Below are 23,466 nucleotides of genomic sequence, written 5' to 3'. Positions count from 1 at the left end.
TCCTTTTTCTGTTTCAGTTAATTTTTTATTCAAAATTGTGGCCGATGTTTCAATCTATTTTTATGAGCTGCGTTGCCAATCCTCAACAAATTGTCTACTGTGAACACATTTGTTCTGTAATGTTCCAGTGGAGAGCACTATATTCAGAATAAAACCAGGCATTACAGGGACACCTGTTTATTTAAAGAATAAGAGAGAAAAAGACAAGACAATTATTTTAAAATGTCAACTAATATTGCAAGCTATTATTGACAGAGGAACAGGTTAAACTTGGGATCTGAGTCTTATAGTAGACTTTCAATTTAGCATGCCTGAATTATTTGGGATAGAAATCAGTGTATGACAACATTTAAAGTCATCTGGAATGTTAAAAATATCCACTGTAATCTGAAATCCTAGGTTTTTGTTTGTATAACAGATAATTTCAGTGAATTCAGGAAGTTCTGAGCTGACGGGAGTGTTTGGGAAATCAGTTCTGATTTCTTAGAGGTGTGTGGGATTTTATTTGGGGGTGAGGGTGTTATCTAAGAATTTTAATTAAATAATGCAGTCTCAAAAGCTTAATATGATTTTAATAGACAAATTAATGTTCACTTTCCTGTTATTCTAAAACACAATAATAATGATACAAAATAATCTATTTAAAAAGCACCTCTCCCACTCAGAAGTGCTCAGGGTGCCAAACAATAATCATAAAAGCTATTTCCCATTAACTAATAAAAAGAACATGCCAAATTCCATAAAATACAAATAATGTGGGTGAACAAAAAACAAAACAATAGAACAGCAACCGTGATAGTAAGTTAAAAAGTGAAGAGAGAAGAAATGAAACAGATTTCAGGAGGAATGGAGTTCCACACCATAGGGGCTACCACAACCAAAGCGCCATTTCAGGGGCAATGGCAGAATCCCTTAAGCACGAGGTGGTATGTGAGTACAAAAACCCAACAGGTGAGGGCTCAAGGAGGAGGTCTTGAATACAGCCAGGGCCAGTCCCATTCAGAACTTTTAAAAACCAAATTAAAGGCTAATTTAAACTGAATTCACCATTTATATGCAACCAATGTAAAGAACGCAAAAGCGAGCTGAATATAATCACGGTAGCTCAAATCCATGAGGAATTGTGCAGCTGCATTCTCAACAAGGTGCAAGTAGAAGATCAGTCGTGCTGATAAATCCAGCATAGCAGGAATTACAAATGTCTGACTCATATAAATTGGAAGAAGGAATATTTTCACATGGCCAGCCTAAAAAATAATGTTTTTGCTCCCCAACCTTTACAGTTGCCTCTAAAAACATCTCACCCATCTTTTTCTTTACGTGAAAGAAAACCAACCACTATCTAGGCTTCTCCTAAGACAGCCTGTAGCTCTACAATATTCATTTCAACTGGGTTTCTCAGCATGGGAAGAGACTCTGACATTCAGACTTGAATGTCAGCTGTTTCAATCTCTCTGTGATACCGGAGTCAAATGGATAAATGGCAGAATTTTTAAGGCCAGAATCTTGCCAATGCGTAATGTATTTACTTAATTTTAAACATGTGAATCGTCTCCCTGAAGTCAATGAGACTAGTCATGTGATTTAAGTCAAACAATGCTAAACTTTAGTAGGATAAGGACCTTCAGTTTAAAGATAGTTATTCAACACAGTTTCAATCTCACCATTGCACCCTTACGGCATTCACATGCTTTTTGTATAGATACTTAAGAAATTAATTAATATAGTTCCTGTAGGCTGGTTAGACAAGCCAAGCCATTATCACTTCAGATTAATTTATGGTCAGTCCTTCCAATTTGTATGTGAAATTGACATTTTCAAGTTAATCCTTTCACTTTCATCTGCAACTATTTAGTCTTTTGAAAAATGCCTTTTCCATAACCAGGCACTTCACAAATTATTCATTCTATTTCTTAGAACTTTGAGAAATCAAAGATATGATTAATCCTAAAAATCAGAGACAAAAAGCCAGTAGCTAGCCATTAATAATTACACTCTTTTTGAATTAATCTCATCAATATGGTACATTTAGCAAAGAGAGTGACAAAAAGCAAAAAAAAAAAAATCATTTCCCCCCCCCGATGATATTTCTGAAAGCAACATTAGTCAGGAAGGCAGTTTTGCAGAGTTATTTTGGACTATACTCCCCTGGCTTTTCATGGGACTGAGAGAAGAACTATCCACAATATCATATACTCATGGGTAGTTATGTGACATTATGCATGAAAGCAATGCCTCCAGAAATCAATACTTCAAGGAATTGCATTACAACTGCAGGGGTGCGTGTGCATGTATTTCAACACCTTAAAGTCCCTTAACCAACTATTCCCAATCTCACCATTTTTACATTTATTAAAATGAAGGGGCACTAAATACTGCTAGTGTCAGGCATAGCATGGACAAGCACAGTACACAACTCTCTGCCAATGAACTTCAGTCCTAATTTGCAAGACTTCTACTTCTCCTATTTTAGATATCTCTCCTCAACGGTATCTCCTTAACATTATTCAGTGCTGCTTTTTTTTTTTGTCAACAAAAGGTCTGCTACTTATCCAGGCTAAACCACCAAACTCAATTCCATTTGTTTCCATAGATGAAATGCTAGAACATCCGTCAACCCATTCGACAATTTGTTTGCCTTTAGACATCGCACAGAAACTGCATGTTACATCCCAACACCCACACTGGTCAGACTGAGAAAAGGAGAAAGATGCTCACTCCACTGATGAATTCCTCTACATTGTCCCGGGTAAGATAGTTTTTTCCAAACCCTCTTAAATAGTGGTATATTACAATAACTGGACACTTTTATATTAACTTCTCACTTTTATATTAACTTCTCACTGTCTGTTGGCTGATTTGTGGGCATCACAAGTATTTATAATTACAAAATGTCATTGTGTACTTATAGTTAAACCCCAAAGCAAAAGAAGTATAGTTAAACCCCAAATTTTGCAGATGAATTTGGATTAAAGTGCAATAAACTCTGCACTTATAATCTTACACTGAATCTTAATTACTCACTGAATCATAAATATGTATATTAGATAAACGTTGTAAAAGTACATATATATGATTTAATATGATGTGACTCAGAGATCAATATTAGGATGATACACCAAACTCAACTAACATTGTCCATACATTGAGAATCTTGTAATACACATTTTGTAAGTGTTCATTAACCAAGGTATAATAATAAATAATAATAATATTCTTATGGCAATTGTGCAACACATTTTTTATTGAACCCAGGCATAGTGGTGGCAAAACACTAATGTTCTTTCATGTCTTTCAGGGTAAACTTTAATATCATCATCAACCATTAACACAAAGGATGACATCAGCACAATTTACTAAACAGCATGACATGATTGCTACTTACCTAGCTGGGTCTCCTGAATCATCAGCTTACTTTCCAAAGGGTGCAAAAGCTTTGGTGGTTTATCTGTTAGTGGTGCTGGGGGGGGAAAAGCATACATATATAATTATTCTGAATATTACATATTATACAATAGTGTTTGATTTTTAACTATGCCAGCTAAGATATCCCTTAATTTGTGTGCATTTTTAATTAAATAATGTACATCCAAATGTTATGATGGGTACATTGTTTTCTAACTGTAAAATAAATACATAATTAACAAATAGCATTTTTCATACTCAAGGTACTATTTAGAACTTGTCATAAATTTTTCTGACCAAAAATATTTATCTTTGTCAAACTTTTCACAAACATTTATCGACATCATAGAAATTTTCTGTTTTTCAGAAAAAATCCATGACAATTTTATAGATGTTTATTAATTATTTTAATGAAAATTGTGTATGAGAACGTATTTGTTTACTGAAACCACAATTTTCAGTAAGCAAAGATGTTCAATAATGATTTCCAACACAATTTTGACAAAAATTTCAATTAGAACATTAATAAAAAGATGAATGACACTTTTAAGCAGTCAGAAAATGGGTCAGTTCTTGAAATCTGTGAAATGGAAATAGTTTACAAGTGTCAAGATTTCCCACAAAAGTGTTCTTTCATTTTTAGTCTCCCCTAGTACTACCTTAGAGCAGTTAGACTTACATTTAGGCATTTTCAAGATATGCAGTAAGGTCTGATTCTGTAAGTTTCTATAAATCTCTTCCAAGGTGCTATATGAGCAAAGTCAGTGAGAGCTGATGGTTTTTGGCACCTGGTACAAAGGTGCTTATCAACTTGCAGGATCGATCCCTAACATACTATCTTCATGTACATTATTTTCTTTTGAAAGAGCAAAGCTCAAATGTCAAATCATGCAGCTAAACTGGTGGTCATGTTATTCAAATTCTTCATCTACAGCTTAAATGACAGAATCCACATTAATTATTATTATTGTAAATACGTCTTGCCTTTACTGATCTCTGACCAACAGAAACATGAGTTAAAAATAGAAAAATAGCAAGTGATTTTTTCCCCCAATATCAGCAATATATGTCCATAGAAAAGCCTTACTTTCACTTTTGTAGTCATCCAGAAATTCTATGTTCCTTTACTTTTTAACTGTAATTTGTATTAGCGTCTTTAATAGATATTATGGGCTGTCATTGATTTGAAGTACATTTGACACGACTCTATAATCTTCGTTCTATTCAATTTGTCAAAAACACCACTCCTGCCCCCACATCAAGTTGGCACTACGCACATGGATGCGTGTGTTTATCCTACTAAATCTGCTCACCTTGTCAGCTGAACTATGGCAGCAGTATTTTAGATAATCATTTAGCCACTTTGCCTTCATTATGCTTTTTTGAGCTCTCGGATTGAAATATCCATGTCCCCTGAAATCCACCATACCAATTTCAACTCTGCAGCAAGTACAGAATGGATCAGTTAAGGGAGGCTGAACTCAAATGTTTCTCTCCCTCCCCCTCCCATTTCTCTGTCAGGAGCACAAGCCAGGCCAGTTGGATATCTGGACTACTAACCCAGGCATCACTGTTTAGGCATTGGATCAAAGCCTTTATCTTTAAAAAATCAAAAGAACTGAAGCTGATTCACAAGCTCACTATTGTTCCTTCCAACAACAGTACTACTTTTCACAAGTGGATTTTGCACTCACAGGGTTAGACCTCTGAGGCAGCCCACAGTTGTGAAAAGGTTTTAGGCACTTTACTGGAATTCAAGTTACTTTTGTATTTGTTGAATCTGAATATATTTCTTGACTCTCTCTCTCTCTCTCTCGTGGAAGGGGGGGTAAAGTGGGTGGTAGGAGAAGGGAATTAAGTTTCTGGGATATGAGTTTTCTTAACTAGTAATATTGATTTAAACTGCAAAGATAGTCATTCAAATTTAACATCTCTTTAAAGACTCATAAGTCTGTCATCTTTCAGAGAGTGTCCACTCTGTCATTTAAATGTAGATTTGCCATTCGGTCACTCTCAACTCAATGCCCATTTATCAGATAATGTTTCTTGAGCCATTGTTGTTCTCAATCTCTTTTAATACTCTTCAAAGAAAACAAAGTTCTCTCATACCAACCTAATTTCCTAGTGTAGCAATAACTACTCTGCTCAGGGGTGTGAAAAATGTACACCCTGATTGTCACAGTTAAATTGACTTAACCCCTGATGTAGACAAAGCTAGATTTATGGGAGAATTCTCCTTTTGACCTAGCTACTTCCTCTCAGGGAGTACCTACATTGACAGAAAAAGCCCTCCCGTTGTCATAGGTGACCTCTTCACTGAAGCGGCACCACTGCAGAGCTTTAAGTGTAGACAAACCCATAGTAACTGGTAGAGTTAATCTGAGTTCAAAAGGCATGTGAGTTAGAGAACAACAGATCCCATTTCTTTTTTCTTTTTTTTTAAATGACGTGCTACATTACTTCCCTGAGGCCTTGGACCTAAGGTGGCAGCTGTCTGTAAATATCCATAGCTATAGATGATCATTTTTAGCTAACCAGGGATTAGGGGTGTTAATCTCATAAAATCCTGTCATTGTGTCCAGTGTCATTTATCTAAACCATCAGGCTTGCTTACAGCAGCTCTAGGGTTATGAGAGAAGATGCTGTTTTAATATATATGTTTTAATATATATGTTTTAATATTTATTTAACTTCTATTTAATAATTGTGGCCATTGCTGTTACAAATAAACCATAGATGATAACTCTGCTGTATGGCCATTTTAAGGTGATAAATTCAGCAGCCAAAGTTTGTGGCCAGTCAAGTTTGAAACTCATCATATAATGGGGTAACCACCATGCAATGCACTCTACTGCCTCAATTTTGGGTCAAGTTCCAATCTCTTCATGTTACTCCACATGGAAATTCCCTATGGCCTAGGGAACCCTATACCACTCAAAACTGAAGCCTCCAGCATCAGAACATGCTGGAGATATGAGGGGGTTTACGCCTGGAGCACTCTGCCTTTCAGCTATTCTTGGCTGCAGAGCAGCCAATAGCTGGCTGTAGGAAACCACTACAAATTAGAACAGGAAAGGCAAGAAAGTGAAATTTGAGCAACTTTGTATACTTTATTTTAAAATGTGATCAGCCAGATTTTTCAAGATAGATTGTGCTCTGCCAGTCCTTAATTTCAGTATGCATTAAGTATGCATAATTCTCTGGAAATCATGTTCCAAAAGGTAAACATGCTTTTCTGGCAATATCTTCCCATGGATTAAGATAGCGGTTAGAAGACTGAGGTAGTCTCTAACAATTTTTGCAATCCTTGGTGAGTTTAAAAGCTCTGTAATGGAGCTATTTGCATCTTAGAAGTTACATTCTCTCTTGCTCCAGCCCAGCAATACTACCGTTTACCTAGGGAAAAAGCCCTTGGGATGGATTCTTAACTGGATGGACAGACTATCCATGAGGCCAAAACATTTGAACAATTTCTATTGTACATCATTTTCTGGCAGGTAAACTGATACAGAGATGTCAGATAATTAACCTGATGTCACAAAACAATACAATTTGCATAAATCCTGATGCCCAGTCCTCTAACCAAACAACATTTTCTCCCATGCAAACTTCACAAATCAAGTGAAACTCAAAAAACCTATATTTTAACTGGTTTCTTAAACAGATTAAGCACCTTATTTTCTAATTTATAAAGTTTGCTTCCAAACAATATCCATCAACTGCTATAAGTTTTTGCAGCATATCACTGAATCTTAATAAAATATAAAACACAAAGCATTTTTCTGTATCAGTTTTACAAATAAGACCATTTTTTTCTTTTCTCCCTTCATATTTAATAGATATCCCAAGAGTTATGATAAAGTCAAGAGAGATGACACCACTAATTAATGACCTTTAGCAGTAGCTGGAACATAAAGAAATGCTTTGAATTACAATTAAATTAGAACATACACCAGGAAATTTACTTGGACAGCCCTTTTCTACATGCCTTGAATTGGTATTACAAAGTTTGTTATTTTATGGTAAAAAATCAGTGGCCAAACAGGACTTCACAGCTGTCAATTGTTATCAACGTGCCGCACACCATGGTCCCTTGAAACATCTTGGGGACCAAATTCAGATTCCTCTTTCCCCAAAAGCACAGACTACCCCTATCAACTGAACTAACAGAGAATCTCCATTATCCTTACAGGTAATGCAAATTGCACACAGCTAAGCAGTAAGGGCTGTGGTAGTCATTCACACATAGCTTGCAATCGTGTGTTTGAATTAAAGATTTCTCCTAGCTCAGCTTCTCACTTTGCCGCATCAGGCAGGCTCATTTGTCTTTTGTTCATGATTTCACAGTCCATTTTGGGGATAATGACTCTGGTGTCACAGATACAATATGAGGACATCACTGCAGGACTGAATAGGAGGAAGGAAGGAAGGAAGCCATAAGCTTAAGGGGAAGTATTACCACACTTTGAATTCTAAGGTAATGCATCTCCCCTCTTCTTGAAACCCTCACCTCCCTCTCTGTGTCCTCCCCTCTCTTGAAACAAACCCATGCTACCTCTCTCCATGCCCCTAAAGCACACATGATATGGCCCTACCCAAGCAGGCAGAGAGTCTCATGTTCCCCAACCACATTGCCTACTTTATAGCTAGCCTTTTCAACATGGAGTTCTTGCTCAACAGGCAGTAAAGCCCTGCTCTCTGCTGTTTCCTGGCATGAGACAGGAAAAACAATCTAGGAGCATGGAAGGAGTGGGGCAAGGCACACCTAGCATGATAGGAGAAGAGGGTTTTGTTCAGTAGAGGGGAAGCAATGGATGCAGTCTCCAGATCCAGATGCTCCTCCTTATTATAGTGTCTGCTACAGAGAGAAGGCCAAGTCTGATGCTCTAGGAAGTGACCAGTCTTGGGGGTATAAAATACCTCAGGACTTACTGCTATCCTAAAGGTTATATACAAATACCTTTCATAAGTAGCAAGCATGGTAAAGAAAAGTAAGAGAAAGAAATGAAACTTTAACAGGTTAATATCTGAAAGTCATTTCTTTCAAAAATGTACACAGTATGAAAGTACCTGTTAAAGTAAAATATTATGAACAATGCACAGGTCTCACCACTGATAAGCCATCACTTATCAAAAGTTACTACACACAACAATAGCCAAGATATTGCAGTTTATTCCTACGATAAGTACAGGAAGGAGGGGCGGGGAAAACAGCAGCATCTCAGATATTACTGTGTAGTAACTTGCAAAATGTTCATTTACAAAAAAATGTTGACTGCTGTAAAAAAGGTAATGTAGTAATACATTTTCTCTCAATTATAGGAAACTGCAGGAATGTTAATGACATGGGGACCAATCCTACAAATACTCAGGTATGTGCTTAAAACTACTCATGTGAGTAATACTATTTAAGTCAGTGGGACTACTCATGTGAGAACAATGAAGCATGTGTGTGTTTGCAGGATACAAACTAAGTTTAAATCATGCAATGCAATGCAAATTCTCCTTTCGTTTATAAATGCACAACCCCCCCTAAATCAAAGGGAAACACTGATATAACAGAACAGACTTTGGCTTACTGTGTCTGTTTTCTTATATCCTTCAGAAAAAGAAAATATTTAATCATAGCTTGAGACCAAACCTTAATTTGGATTCCATTTCTCAGTTACAACTGGATTGGTTTTCATGTAGATTCATAGATTCTAAGGTTGGAAGGGACCACTGTGATCATTTAGGCAGACATCTTGAATAGCATAGGCCACTGAACTTCCCCAAAATAATTCTCAGAGCATATCTTTTAGGAAAACATCCAATCCTGATTTTAAAATTGTCTCTGATGGACACTCCACCATAACTTGGTAAATTGTTCCAATAGTTAATTACTCTCACCATTAAAAATTTGCACCGTACTTCCAAGTCTGAATTTGTCTAGCTTCAACTTCCATCTATTGGATCATGCTATACCTTTCTCTGCTAGACTGAAGAGCCTATTATTAAATATTTGTTTTCCCTGTAGGTAATTATAGACTGTAATGGAGTCACCCGTTAACTTTCTCTTTGTTAAACTAAATAGATTGAGCTTCTTGACTCTATCACTATAAGACATGTTTTCTAATCCTTTAATCATCCCCGTGAACCCTCTCTTAATTTTCAACATCCTTCTTGAAATGTGGGCACTAGAACTGGACACAGTGTTCCAGCAGCGGTCGTACATGTAAAATATAGGTAAAATAACAACTCTACTCCTACTCAAGATTCCCCTGTTGATGTATCCCAGGATTGCATTAGCTCTTTTGGCCACAGAATCACACTGAGAGCTCATGTTCAGCTACATCTCCCCTTCCTTTCAAAGTCCCTGCTTCCCTGGATACAGTCCCGCATCCTGTAAATATGACCTACACTCTTTGTTCCCAGATATATAATTTATCTTTAGCCATATTAAACACATATTGTTTGCTTGCACCCAGTTTACCATGAGACCCAGAGCCCACTGAATCAGTCTTCTTCATTATTTCCCACTTCCCCAATTTTTGTGTCATCTGCGAACTTTATCAGTGATGATTTTATGTTTTCTTCCAGGTCATTAATAAAGATATTAAATAGCATAGGGCCAAGAACCAATCCCTGCAGGAACCCACTGCAAACAGACCATTCAATGGCTATTCCCGGTTTACAGTTACTTTTTGAGACCTTCCAATTAGCCAGTTTTTAATCTATTTAATGTGTACCATATTAATTATATATCACGCTAGTTTCTTAAACAAAATGGCGTGCAGTACCAAGTCAAATGCCATACACAAGTCTAAGTATATTAAGTTAACACTATTACCTTTGTCATCCAAACTTGTAATATCAAAAAAGACATCAAATGAGGTTAACAGTATCTATTTTCCAGAAATGCATGTTGAATTACATTAATTACATTGCTGTCCTTTCATTCATTATTAATCAAGTCCCATATCAGACACTCCATTATCCTGCCTGAGATCAAGGTCAGGCTGACAGGCCTATAATTACCCACATCACCCCATTTACCCTTTTTTAAAAAATGACACAATAGCTTTCTTCCAGTTTTCTGGAATGTCCCCAGGGCTCTAAGACCTATTGAAAATCAGCATTAATTGTCCAATGAGCATCTCAGTCAGCTCTTTTAAAGCATTTGGATACAAGTTATCTGGACCTGCTGATTTTAAAGAAGTCTGTCTTTAGTAACTTCTGTTTAGCATCCTCCACAGATACTAGTGGAATGCAAAGAGTATTATCACCACCATAGGATGAGGCTGCATCATCTTTTTTCTCCCAAATACAGAACAGAATATTGAACACTTCTTCCTTTTCTGCATTATTATTGATTATTCTATCATTTCCATCTGGCAAAGAACTAATACCATGGCCAGGATTATTTTTGTTAAAATATATTTTAAAAACTCCTTATCATCTGCAACTCTGCCAGCCATAGATTTCTGCTAGTATCGCTTGGCTTCCCTTATCAATTTTCTACAATTTTTATTTTCTGATTTATATTCAGTCCTATCAACTTTCCCTTTCTTATATATATTATTTTATACAGCTGCCTTTACTTTTCCTCTAAACCTTTTTTTTTTTTTTTTTTTTTAACCAGCATAGCCTTCTTCCTCAATTGTGTGATTCTGGCTTTTGGGGCATCTAGTGTTCCTAAATGATTCGTAATAATTATTCACATTTTTCTGATTTAATTCTTCTCCCAGCTGATTTGGCTCATAACTGTTTTCAGCATTGTGAACTGGTCTAGCCTTTGTTCTGTTTGTACATTGTAAATGTGATCAAAAGTTATGATCACTTGTTCCTAAATTAACTTTAATTTTAAGTTCTGTGATCAGTTCGTCTTCATCTGTCCAGACAAAGTCTAATATAGAATTAGATGAAACACTTTTTGAGTTAGGAAACTGTTTATAAATTTGAAGGATGTTTTAGTACTGACAGCATGAGAACTTCAGCATGTGTTTCTCAAATTGAAGTCCCCCATGATCACAGATGTTTTCTTTTTCCCTACACGTTGTAGATAGGTGCATAAGCACGTGTGCATCCTTTTCCCTAGTGCAATTTGGTGGTCTGTAGCAGATAGCAACTAGTACCCCATCCTGTGCTTTATCTGTTAGGGCATGGATCTATAAACAATCAAGATCATATTCTTCAAGGTTATTCATGACTCAGAAACAAGTAATACCATTTTTGACAGAGTGCCACTCCCCATCTTTTGCCCACTCATTCCTTCCTAATTAGGTTATTATAATTGATTTTAAATATTCCAATTGTCTGAAACATACCACCAGTTTCAGTTATAGCAACTAGATCAAATTTATGTTCATAAATGAGCAATTCCAATTCCTATTCCTCTTGTTTGTTACCCAGGCTTCTAACATTAGTGTATAGGAAATTCAAAAATTTCTTCTCTTCTTCTCCTTTGTTTTTTTTTTGTTTTGTTCTTCAACATCTTGATTTTGTGCTGAGTGCTCATATCTTCCTTCTTTTAACCCTTTCCTTTTGCTATTATTTTAACCCCCTCCAAACTACTCTAGCCAGCCTGTCCCCAGAAAGATTGGTCCATCTTCCATAGTGTCAATGGCATCCACCTCAGTAGCAAGGGACCAAAGTTACACAAAACAAAAGCCCTGCATCCTACACCATGTACCTAATCGAATCACTTCCAGAATCTTCTGCCTTCTGTCTTCCTTTGCTTGTGGGATAGGAAGAATCTCAGAGAAAATTGTTTGGATATTATTATTCTTCAGTATGCTTCTGAGCTCCGTGAAGTCATCTGATATCCTGTCAATAATACTGATACGAACTGTCACCAATGGATCTTCGCCCATAGACTTCAGAAGCCTATCCAGGCTTAGAGTGGCATCTTGTATTCTGGCTCTGGGAAGGAAACACACTATCCTGTTATCCTCCTGTCCCTTTCAGAATGTTCTTTCAATTCTTCTGAATATTGAATCTCCAACAAGGATCATCTGTCTACCTTGGACAGCTGGAGAACTCTTTGTGGGTAAGCTTGATTTTCTTACAGGTTGATCCAAGTTGCCATCCACGTGTGTGTCCTGTAAAGCTCTCTCTTCCCTTAGATCTGCTGGATCTTGAGAGGTATCTTCCATAGTTTCTACACTGAGGACCTGGTATCAATTTGAAACTTCTAGTGGTATGGAATTCCTGGTGATTCTCTTGTCGCTGGTGACTACAGTCTCTCCTCAACTATCTCCAATCATGTAGAATGCCACTGTGACCTCCTGCCCCTAGGGGTTAGGAATCACCTTCTCTCTGACTTCCTCTCTCTCCCATTTCTTTGTGGCCAGCTCCATTCTTCCTTGAACGTGGGGTACTGGTGTTTCCTGAACCTGGTTGTCTAGGAACTCCTTAATTTCTGATTCTTAGTTGTGTATCAGCTTGCCCATCCAATCCAAGAATCTTTTTCCTCCAGCACAGGCACTAATGTACATTTCATGTACAGGAAGTCCCTTCTGCCTTCAGGCAGGAAAGAGAACATGTCACATCTGATGCAGGTCACCACCACCACTGTTCCATTGCTGTCCATCTTGATATCAAACTTAGTGCTGAACTTAGAAGGAAAGCCTCTAAAGCTCGCTTTCCAAACTCCCATGTTAACTGCCTGTGTTCATAGTTCTTGAGTGTGCCTAACAAATGACTTTTTAATACCAAGTCTTCTCTGCTTAGCTTAGCTCAGCTCAGCTCAGCTCCTTACCACCAGGGAGCGATTAGCTAATCAGAGACTTCAAACAGCTGGGTTGATTGACGGTCCAAGAACTATAACTTTGCAGCCTTTAGCAAGGGACTGATCAAAGGTCCAAGGGCTATATAAGAGTGGCAAGGGCTGCATAAGAGCAACATTTATAATTGAACAAACCTGAAATGGAGAGCCCAACAACCTACTAATAATGTTCTGCAACACTGCCTGGTGAAGACTGGTTCTATTATTGAATCCAGCATTTCACAGATAGGTCAGCTGCATGCAGGGACATCTTAGAGGTGGCATGTTAAGCTGCAATAAAACGATTGGTAATGGGGACTAATGTGATTTAGTTATCTCTGTGGCTGATTTCAGATTTGCTAACATGTTCTGAAAAAGGTCTGATACACCATGTATTTAGAAAGAATTCTGTCTCTGCCTTTAATGTCCATATTTCTCATCACCTCCTTCCTTTAAAAAATAATTACTAGAGATATTTGAGTGAAAACAGGATTATTGTTTCTTAACAGTTCATCTGCTCCTGCTGCTTCTTTCCCACCTGAAGTCATAATCCTCTCTTTGTGACATCAAAAATCGCTTCTGCAATAACAATTCTCATGTTGCAAATGGAAGGTAAGGAAGCAGCAGCAGGAGTAGATGAACCATTAAGAAACAAAGATTCTGTTATCATGCAAATGTCTGTAAGCAATAAAAATCTGGAAAGAGAAATACAAAATGTAGGACAAGGATGCAGGAATATTTCTAAACAGTGGTTCACAAAGTTTTAAGTAAATGTGGCCCCTGATGACCAAGGACAGATAGTCTGGGTACTGGGGGAGAGGAGCACATTTCCAACCTGATGTTGGGTTTTTCATTATCGGCTCATCTCTAATTGAAGCTGACATGACATTTGAGCCAGCCCTACGAATTCAGGGAAGCTGCACATATTGCTTCTTTTTCCTATTAGCCTTCTTGAACATATACAGCAATTCTCTGTGGCCCTCAAGAGAAAGGCTCAAATAATCAAAATGCTGCCATCACAAACTATAATAAAGTCTTGAAATAAAATAAAACATAGGACTCCTAGCATATGTAGTTAAAATAGAACAATGAAATATCAACCCAACATCTTGACAGGATCACTCTGCCCGTGTGACAGATTTACATTTAGATCTTAAAAAAGAAAAAGTATTTTATCTCAAAAGACTTTTAGTTGCAGGACAAGATCAAAAGTGAGAGCACAATTCTACTCTGAGATCCACATGGCTGATCTCACCTTCAATATTTTGATTTTCCTACATACAAAGAACTCCAAAAGCAGGAACAGCAGGATGGTGGTATTGGAATCTGCCATGTAGCTCTGAGAAAAGATTTTTGCTCTAAAGAATTTCCTGTTCTGCTGTATTCTATTATATTCTAGTTCCTATACTGCTCCTATTACCCTGGTATCAGAGAGCCTATTAACTAACTGAGTGAGAAATGTCGAGAACTGATAGCAGATTGCCACAGGCACTTCCTTAAAATGTGTGTGCGTGCACACACCCATCCACACACATGGTGCCATAAAGCTTAAATGGTGGCACTATTGTAATAATAATAATAATAAAAAAAACATTGCTATGGATGAAATACCACTGCTGTAAGGAAAAAAAAACTCCAGTCCAGTAAACTACAATATCTACCTCGGAATATGACTAATCTCTCAGATAGACTGTAAAACAGCAATGTGCAAGTTTTAAACACGCAAGAAAGAAATTCCTCCTTAAATAGGAATGTTTTAACAGTTTCTATATGTTTAAAACAGTTAATGATATGTTTAATAGCAATGTAACTTAAAGGGCCTGGCTCAGAAGTGGCGATGAATAAAGGATGTTGATTCAAATTGGGATTCACTGATACAGAATTGGACAGGTATAAATACTTGGCATAATGAGTGGGCTGGCCAAAGTGATCTTTCAGATGTTTTTACCATCCCCATCACTGTGCACAAAAGAGACGACAAAGGGAGATATGATAGAGGTCTATGAAATCATGACTGGTGTGGAGAAAGTAAATAAGGAAGTGTTATTTACTCCTCATAACACAAGAACTAGGGGTCACCAAATGAAATTAATAGGCAGCAGGTTTAAAATAAACAAAATGAAGTATTTCTTCACACAATGCACAGTCAACCTGTGGAACTCTTTGCCAGAGGATGTTGTGAAGACTATAAGAAAGTTCAAAAAAAGAACTAGGTAAATTCATGGAGGATAGGTCTATCAATGGCTATTAGCCAGGATGGGCAGGGATGGTGTCCCTAGCCTCTGTTTAGAAGCTAGGAATGGATGCCAGGAGAGAGATCACTTGATGACTACCTGTTCTGTTCATTCCCTTTGAAGCACCTGGTAATGGCCACTGTCGGAAGACAGGATACTGGGCTAGATGGACCTTCGGTCTGACCCAGTATGGCCGTTCTTATGTGCATATAAGATCCAGATCCTCAAAAGATAGTGAGACTTGCAACCTTATCTAAACCTTATAAGTGGCTTTTACACGGACTTGAATTGTCTCTCCTTCTCTTGCAAAGCACTCGTAATACTTTTGTCCTATCTTTCTATTTTCATTCTTCTCTCACACATAACAGTAACGATGGAAGTAGTGGTTTAAATACAAAGGAAAAAAAGGAAATGTTGTTTTGTGGAGGTTATGCCCTGAGGCTCAACCTCAGTCATAGAAGGGAGTCAGCCCTGGGCTGGCTGCTGAAAAGGCTCTTTCTAGCTCTCATTTGTCTTCTTCTATCTCATACAATTTTCATGATGTCTGAGGGATGGATATGCACTGAAATTCCTGTGCACAAACATGGCACAATATAAATTACAGGTACTTTTTTACATCTTCCCTAGCTGGTTTCTAAAAGTGTGACTCAAGAATTGACCAAAGTTGCACTGTGGCACTGCTAGTGGATATATGGAACAATAAAAGAATGGAAAGACAAGAAAGCAATGCAAAAAACCCAAAACAAGACACAAAACAAAACAAAGAAACCCCACATCTTAATTGAGGAAGGGAAGGCAACAATATATCCTGAAGTTCTTTGTTTAGGAGAACATCTGTCTAGTGATATTCAACCATATCAGGTGAAATTATGGTACTGCCTTGCCTAATACATCCTGGGCATTCCAGTTACTGTGGAGGAGGTAACTTTAGGGCCCAATTCTGCTGTTCTTATGTTTGGAAAACTCCTACTCACTTCCGTGGGAGTTTGTTCTGGGTAAGGATTGCAGGGTATGCCCTAAGAACAACATTCAAAGTACACAGGATTAGAGCCAGTGTCACCATCCCTTGTTTCTCGTGCTGTTTGGACTTTTTGCCTGATATAATGACATAATTGTGTTGTGGCATCTCTCTACTAGATCTTCTCCCATCAAGCATTTTCTAAGTATGAGCATGCGATTCACATGTCAATTAAAAATGCATTATACCTTATATATTCATGTACATCTTCGCAGAGTATAAAGGGTCATAAAATGCTACCATTCTCTTACTACTTTGTACGGGTGTATGTGACTACACAAAGTGCAAGACCAGCATGCTGATGATGGCTGTTCTTTCTGGTCCAACTACTGAGTGGCCACTTTGCTTATCTGTCTGTTGTAAGTTCTTATCCACATTGTTTGGGAATGAAACTCTTGGCTATTTCTGCTTTTTAACTGAGTCTACTGCCTATCTCAGTCTTTATCACTGTGTAGGAACAACAGGTGCAAATGGAAGGAAAAAATGATTGTTCAATTTTCTTTGCTATAGCATGACTGCTGCACAAAGGGGAAAGGAAGAAAATGTATTTTGTGGTATTGTGTAACTCTGCCAGCCCATATAAAGGAGTTCTGAAGGATTGTATGTGGCCCAAGAGCTCTACTTTGGCCACTTTTTATGCACTTATATTTTCAGTAAATAACTGTAGACTTTTTTTTGTCTTCTCTTGTGTCCATTTATTATGTCATGAACATCAGAACATAGGAATGGCCATACTGGGCCAGACCAATAATCCACCTAGCACAGGGATCGGCAACCTTTGGCACATGGAATGCCAGGGTAAGCCCCCTGGTGGGCCGGACTGGTTTGTTTACCTGCTGCATCTGTAGGTTCGGCCGATCGCGGCTCCCATTGGCCACGGTTCGCCGCTCCAGGCCAATGGGGGCTGCGGGAAGCGGCGCGGGCTGAGGGAGGGCAATTATCAAGTGATCCACCCCTGTCATCCAGTCTCATTTTCTGGCAGAGGTTTAGGAACACCCAGAGCAGGGTTTGAGTCCCTGACCATCTTGGCTAACAGCCATTGAGGGACCTATCCTTCATGAACTTATCTAATTCTGTTTTTAATTCAGTTATACTTTTGGCCTTCACAACATTCCCTGGCAACAAGTTCTGCATCATCATATATTCTGTATTTACCATCCCTGGGACTGCTTTGTCCACCCAGTACTTCCATATTATTCTTTAAATTTTCTCTATTTTTAAAATACTGAACACAGTTATCACAGAGTTAAGCTCTCCCTAATTAAACAAAACTTCATACTATTTTCTTTGCAACATTAAAATAATGACTATTCAACTATCCATTTTTGATGACTCCCAAGCAGTCCTTTCTGCATAATCTTCAGGTAATTATACAGGTATCTGAGCTCTCTTGTTCAGTTTCACTTCTTCCATTAGCAGTATGTTCTCTAGTCTTTCGTCTTTCCTTTTCCTATCATCCTGTTCTTGGGTTTCACTAATAAGCGATGGTCACATAAACATCACCCTATACCGGAAACCTACTGACCGCTATACTTACCTACATGCCTCCAGCTTTCATCCAGACCACACCACACGATCCATTTTCTACAGCCAAGCTCTAAGATACAACCGCATTTGCTCCAACCCCTCAGACAGAGACAAACACCTACAAGATCTCGATCAAGCATTCTTACAATACCCACCTGCTGAAGTGAAGAAACAGATTGACAGAGCCAGAAGAGTACCGAGAAGTCACCTACTACAGGACAGGCCCAACAAAGAAAGTAACAGAACACCACTAGCCGTCACCTTCAGTCCCCAACTAAAACCTCTCCAGCGCATCATCAAGGATCTACAACCTATCCTGAAGGACGATCCCTCACTCTCACTGATCCTGGGAGATAGGCCAGTCCTCGCTTACAGACAGCCCCCAAACCTGAAACCAGCAACCACACACCACACAACAAAAACACTAACCCAGGAACCTATCCTTACAACAAAGCCCGTTGCCAACTCTGTCCACATATCTATTCAGGGGACACCATCATAGAACCTAATCACATCAGCCACACTATCAGAAGCTCGTTCACCTGCACATCTACCAATGTGATATATGCCATCATGTTCCAGCAATGCCCCTCTGCCATGTACATTGGCCAAACCGGACAGTCTCTACGCAAAAGAATAAATGGACACAAATCAGACATCAAGAATTATAACATTCAAAACCAGTCGGAGAACACTTCAACCTCCCTGGTCGCTCAATTACAGAGCTCAAAGTTGCAATACTCCAACAACAAAAAAACCTTCAAAAACAGACTCCAACGAGAAACTGCAGAATTGGAATTAATTTGCAAACTGGACACCATTAAATTAGGCTTGAATAAAGACTGAGAGTGGATGGGTCATTACACAAAGTAAAAACTATTTCCCCATGCTAATTTTCCCCCTACTGTTACTCACACCTTCTTGTCAACTGTTGGAAATGGGCCATCCTGATTATCACTATAAAAGTTTTTTTCTCTTGCTGATTATAGCCCACCTTAACTGATTACTCTCGTTATAGTTAGTATGGCAACACCCATTTTTTCATGTCCTCTGTGTATATATATCTTCCTACTGTATTTTCCACTGCATGCATCCGATGAAGTGGGTTTTAGCCCACGAAAGCTTATGCTCAAATAAATTTGTTAGTCTCTAAGGTACCACAAGTACTCCTCATTCTTTTTGCTGATACAGACTAACCCGGCTACCACTCTGAAACCTATTACCTTGGTAATAGTTTCTCTTCAGTCCCCATAGAACTTTTCTATTTTTACCTGGTTGTATGGCATCAAAGTCTATCATATTGCATTGCTTTAAAAGCAATTACCAAGAAATAATAATCCCCAAAAGAAAAAATGTGCCTAGGAGCAATAGGACCTGGCACCCCTTAAATAAAACTTGCTATACACATCAAATTAATATGGTGAATGCTGTTATATTACTTCTGATATTAGTGTGTATCCAGTGTGTTACTTGGCAACAAACTGAGATCAGACATTGTAAGTATTTGTTCTGCAAAAATGCTACCAGAACTGATGGTTACACAACTGTAAATTTATTCCCAATTGCACAGGAAACCTCTTGTATTTATAAACAAAACAGTACATTTATATGATAAAAAAACCAAAAGGCCAAGCCATAAACACTGAAATTTCTATTGAAAATAATCCTGTTTAAAATGGACCTAGATTACAATTAAAAAAACCCTACTTCAGAGTAAACACAAATTGATAAAAAAAACAACATCTGGTAGAAAACTAAAGAATAAACTGCATTGTTTCTCTTTTTGGTTCTGCATTCAGGAGCTAAATCACATTTCATCCCAACCAATTAAAGTTTTGTTAGGGGCAATTTTCTGACTCCATTCTTCATAGTATATACATAATTTTAAAGGCAAGTTTTATTTTGTGAAACAAGGAAAGAGTGAGTGAGTGAGTGAGTGTGTGTGTGTGTGTGTGTGTGTTTCAATTTGGCAGCCATAACATCTGACGGTGGGATCCCATCATAACTCTCTACCTCAGTAGAGTTTGACCTGATCAGTACACAAATGGGAGACTTTCAAAGAAAATCTCGGTGCTGCAAGAAGTGGATTAGGTAGGTTTATTCCCTCTAAGTATTTGCAGGTCCATTATCTCCACATTAAATTAGGGGACATTGTCCTAATGGAAATGCCATCTTACAGATCTCTCATAACAATTAGGTCAGGAATTTTGCACTTTTTTTTTTTATGGAAATTCAGTTTCTGTAAAAATCAAAATTTTCCATGGGAAAATTCAATTTTCTCAACATAAAAATGTTTTATTTGTTGAGCTGGATGGAAACCTTTTGTTTCAGGTCAGCTTGATATTAATCTATGTCCACTGAAGCATCAGTGGTGCCTCATGGGTGTTGTAGTTTGAGTACCTTACTCTTCTTTATGGGCTTGGGTCCCTGACTAGACTCCATCTCCAATGATGCACCATGATCTTCCCTCTGGCTGAACCACCCTGATACATCATGAGAGTCCCATGGCCATCGTGCATAATGAGAGATGTCTGGCTAGGAAGCTGGGCTATAAAAGAGAAATGGGGCACGAGGCATCTGAACTATAACTCAGATGGGGCAACAGGACAGGTCAGGCAGATGTAGTTCAATGTCAAACCAAGCTGAAATAAAACATTTTGATTTAGTTTAACAAACAAAATGAAAAGTTGTGCAACAGGAATATATAAATATTTCATTTAGATCAAATATATGAAAATAAAATGTTCAACATTTCCAAATTTATTTTTTGTAACTTTCCATTACACCTCCTCTCACACACACACACACACACACACACGAGAGAGAGTTTAGAATAGTTTGTACTGATTCAGGACAAAAGCAAAAGTCAAAATATCAAAAATTTTCACTGGATGGAATACCAATTTTCAGTCAGCTGTATTCAAGACCAAAAGATTCTGTAGAACATCTTGGAAAATTGAGTGCTGGACCAATTTTTGGGCCAGACTCCAATCTTAGTAATTATGGGTAAAATTTTCAAAATCATCTAAGTTATCTTGGAAACTAGGTTCAATTTTCAAAAATGATTTAGGCATGTAGGGTAACATTTTCAAAAACATCTAAGGCCTGGTCTACACTAGGCTTTTATGTCGAATTTAGCGCCGTTACATCGAATTAACCCTGCACCCATCCACACCACGAAGCTATTTAGTTCGACATAGAGCTCTCTTAAATTCGACTTCTGTACTCCTCCCCAACGAGAGGAGTAGCGCTAAATTCGAAATGGCCATATCGAATTAGGCTAGGTGTGGATGGAAATCAACGCTAATAGCTCCGGGAGCTATCCCACAGTGCACCACTCTGTTGACGCTCTGGACAGCAGTCCGAGCTCGGATGCTCTGACCAGCCACACAGGAAAAGCCCCGGGAAAATTTGAATTCCCTTTCCTGTCTGGGCAGTTTGAATCTCATTTCCTGTTTGGACATCGTGGCGAGCTCAGCAGCACTGGCAACGATGCAGAGCTCTCCAGCAGAGATGGCCGTGCAATCTAATAGAAAGAGGGCCCCAGCATGGACTGATCGTGAAGTCTTGGATCTCATCGCTGTGTGGGGTGATGAGTCCGTGCTTTCAGAGCTGCGCTCCAAAAGAAGGAATGCTAAGATCTACGAGAATATCTCAGAAGCCATGGCAGAGAGAGGATACAGCCGGGATGCAACGCAGTGCCGCGTGAAAATCAAGGAGCTGAGACAAGGCTACCAAAAAACCAAAGAGTCAAACGGACGCTCCGGATCCAAGCCCCACACATCACGTTTCTACGAGGCACTGCATTCCATCCTAAGTGCGGCCGCCACCACTACCCCACCACTGACCGTGGACTCTGAGGATGGGATATTGTCCGCGGCCGGTTCCTCGTCGGACATGTTAGCGGACGGGGAAGATGAAGAAGGAGATGAGGAGGACGAGGCAGTCGTCAGCACTGGCACTGCTGATTTCCCCGACAGCCAGGAGCTCTTCATCACCCTTACCGAGATCCCCTACCAACCGTCCCCAGCCGTTAGCCCGGACACAGAATCAGGGGAAGGATCAAGCAGTAAGTGCTTTAAACATCTAAACATTTATTTTTAACAGAACTGGAATATTTATAATATTAACAATGTGTTTTTCATGAACTTATTTAAACATCTAAACTTTTATGTACAACAGAACTGGAATATTTACAATATTAACAGTGGGTTTTTCATGATTTCTTTGCCTTAGGCGCTTAACTATTTAGTCCCAACTATTTAAAAAAAATCAAACAATGTCCGGTTTTTCATGATTCTCCAGCCAAAGACGCTCCACTCTTTACTTCCTGCCAGTGCAGCTACACCAAAATATGGTCTATATGGCCGGGGATTGACGCGAAATCCTCATGGGAGAACTCTTCGTAGGTCTCATGGAGGTACCTTTCCAGCCTGTTCATCAGGTTCCTGGGTAGGGCGATCTTATTTGGTCCCCCATGGTACGAGACGTTTCCCCGCCACGACACAATCAAGTATTCTGGGATCATCGCACGGCAGAGCATGGCAGCATACGGCCCTGGTTTTCGCATGCTTTCCCTAAGCATGCGTTCCTTCTCGCTGTCCGAGATCCTCATGAGGGTGATGTCGCTCATGATGCCCTGCTTTGAATTAGGGAGGGGAATGTTAGTATTGGGACTGCTTTATAGCCACGCGGTGGAGGCGGGGGCAGGTCCAGCATCAGGACACATACACAGTGCAGTCACCAGTTACCCTGGTCAGTCTGGGAGGTGGTTTTCATGTTCTGTGGGGTGGGGGGGTTGCTCTGTGACTTTGTGGCGGGGGAGGGCAGTTACTGATCTTATGCAGCGGTCCTTATCATGGATCACAGAGCCACGCAGCAGGGGATCTGTAACCCTCCTCCCCCTGCCAGAAAGTCACCTAGCCGACACATACACGCAGTCCCGCCCAGGAGTGCTGGCAGGCTCCGTTGAAACAACCAGTCCACCACTGCGGAGCCTGTCATTCCTGGAGTTTAGAAGCATCATTTGCATCAGAACACTAAACCAGCCCCCCGCCACAGTCTGCGTCCCCGGTTTAAAACATTCCCGTGAAAACAGTAATAAAGACAACGGTGTTCATTAACAAAACAGAACAGATTTTATTTTTTGGGAAGGGGGTGAAGGGGGTATGTAGCTGGAGAGGATAGTCAACATAAACTGGGTAAAGAAACGGGGGCAGGTTCAGCTTCTGTGTCCACAAACTTAACAGTCACTGGTTACCCTGCTCAGTCAGGAACCTAGCTTTCAAAGCCTCCCGGATGCACAGCGCGTCCCGCTGGGATCTTCTAATCACCCGGCTGTCTGGCTGGGCGTAATCTGAAGCCAGGGTATTTGCCTCAACCTCCCACCCCGCCATAAAGGTCTCCCCCTTGCTCTCACAGAGATTGTGGAGCACACAGCAAGCTGCAATAACAATGGGGATATTGGTTTCGCTGAGATCACAGCGAGTCAGTAAGCTTCTCCATCTCCCCTTGAGACGGCCAAAAGCACACTCCAC

The 23,466-nt window shown here is 39.2% G+C and overlaps 1 protein-coding gene across 1 annotated transcript in view; it reads right to left on the bottom strand.

The window, feature by feature from the left end:
* Window positions 1-23,466, bottom strand: part of LOC112109903 (interleukin-1 receptor accessory protein-like 1) — a 541,662-nt gene that overhangs the window by 252,696 nt on the left and 265,500 nt on the right. Inside the window, exon 5 of the mRNA XM_026648313.1 lies at window positions 3,386-3,460. Within this exon, the coding sequence (XP_026504098.1) occupies window positions 3,386-3,460 (75 nt within the window). The remainder of the gene's footprint in view (window positions 1-3,385; window positions 3,461-23,466) is intronic.

This window comes from Terrapene carolina, unplaced genomic scaffold, assembly GCF_002925995.2.
Source record: "Terrapene carolina triunguis isolate 2854851 unplaced genomic scaffold, T_m_triunguis-2.0 Scaffold22, whole genome shotgun sequence".
Taxonomy (NCBI): domain Eukaryota; kingdom Metazoa; phylum Chordata; order Testudines; family Emydidae; genus Terrapene; species Terrapene triunguis.
This window is presented reverse-complemented; position numbering and strand designations above follow the sequence as displayed.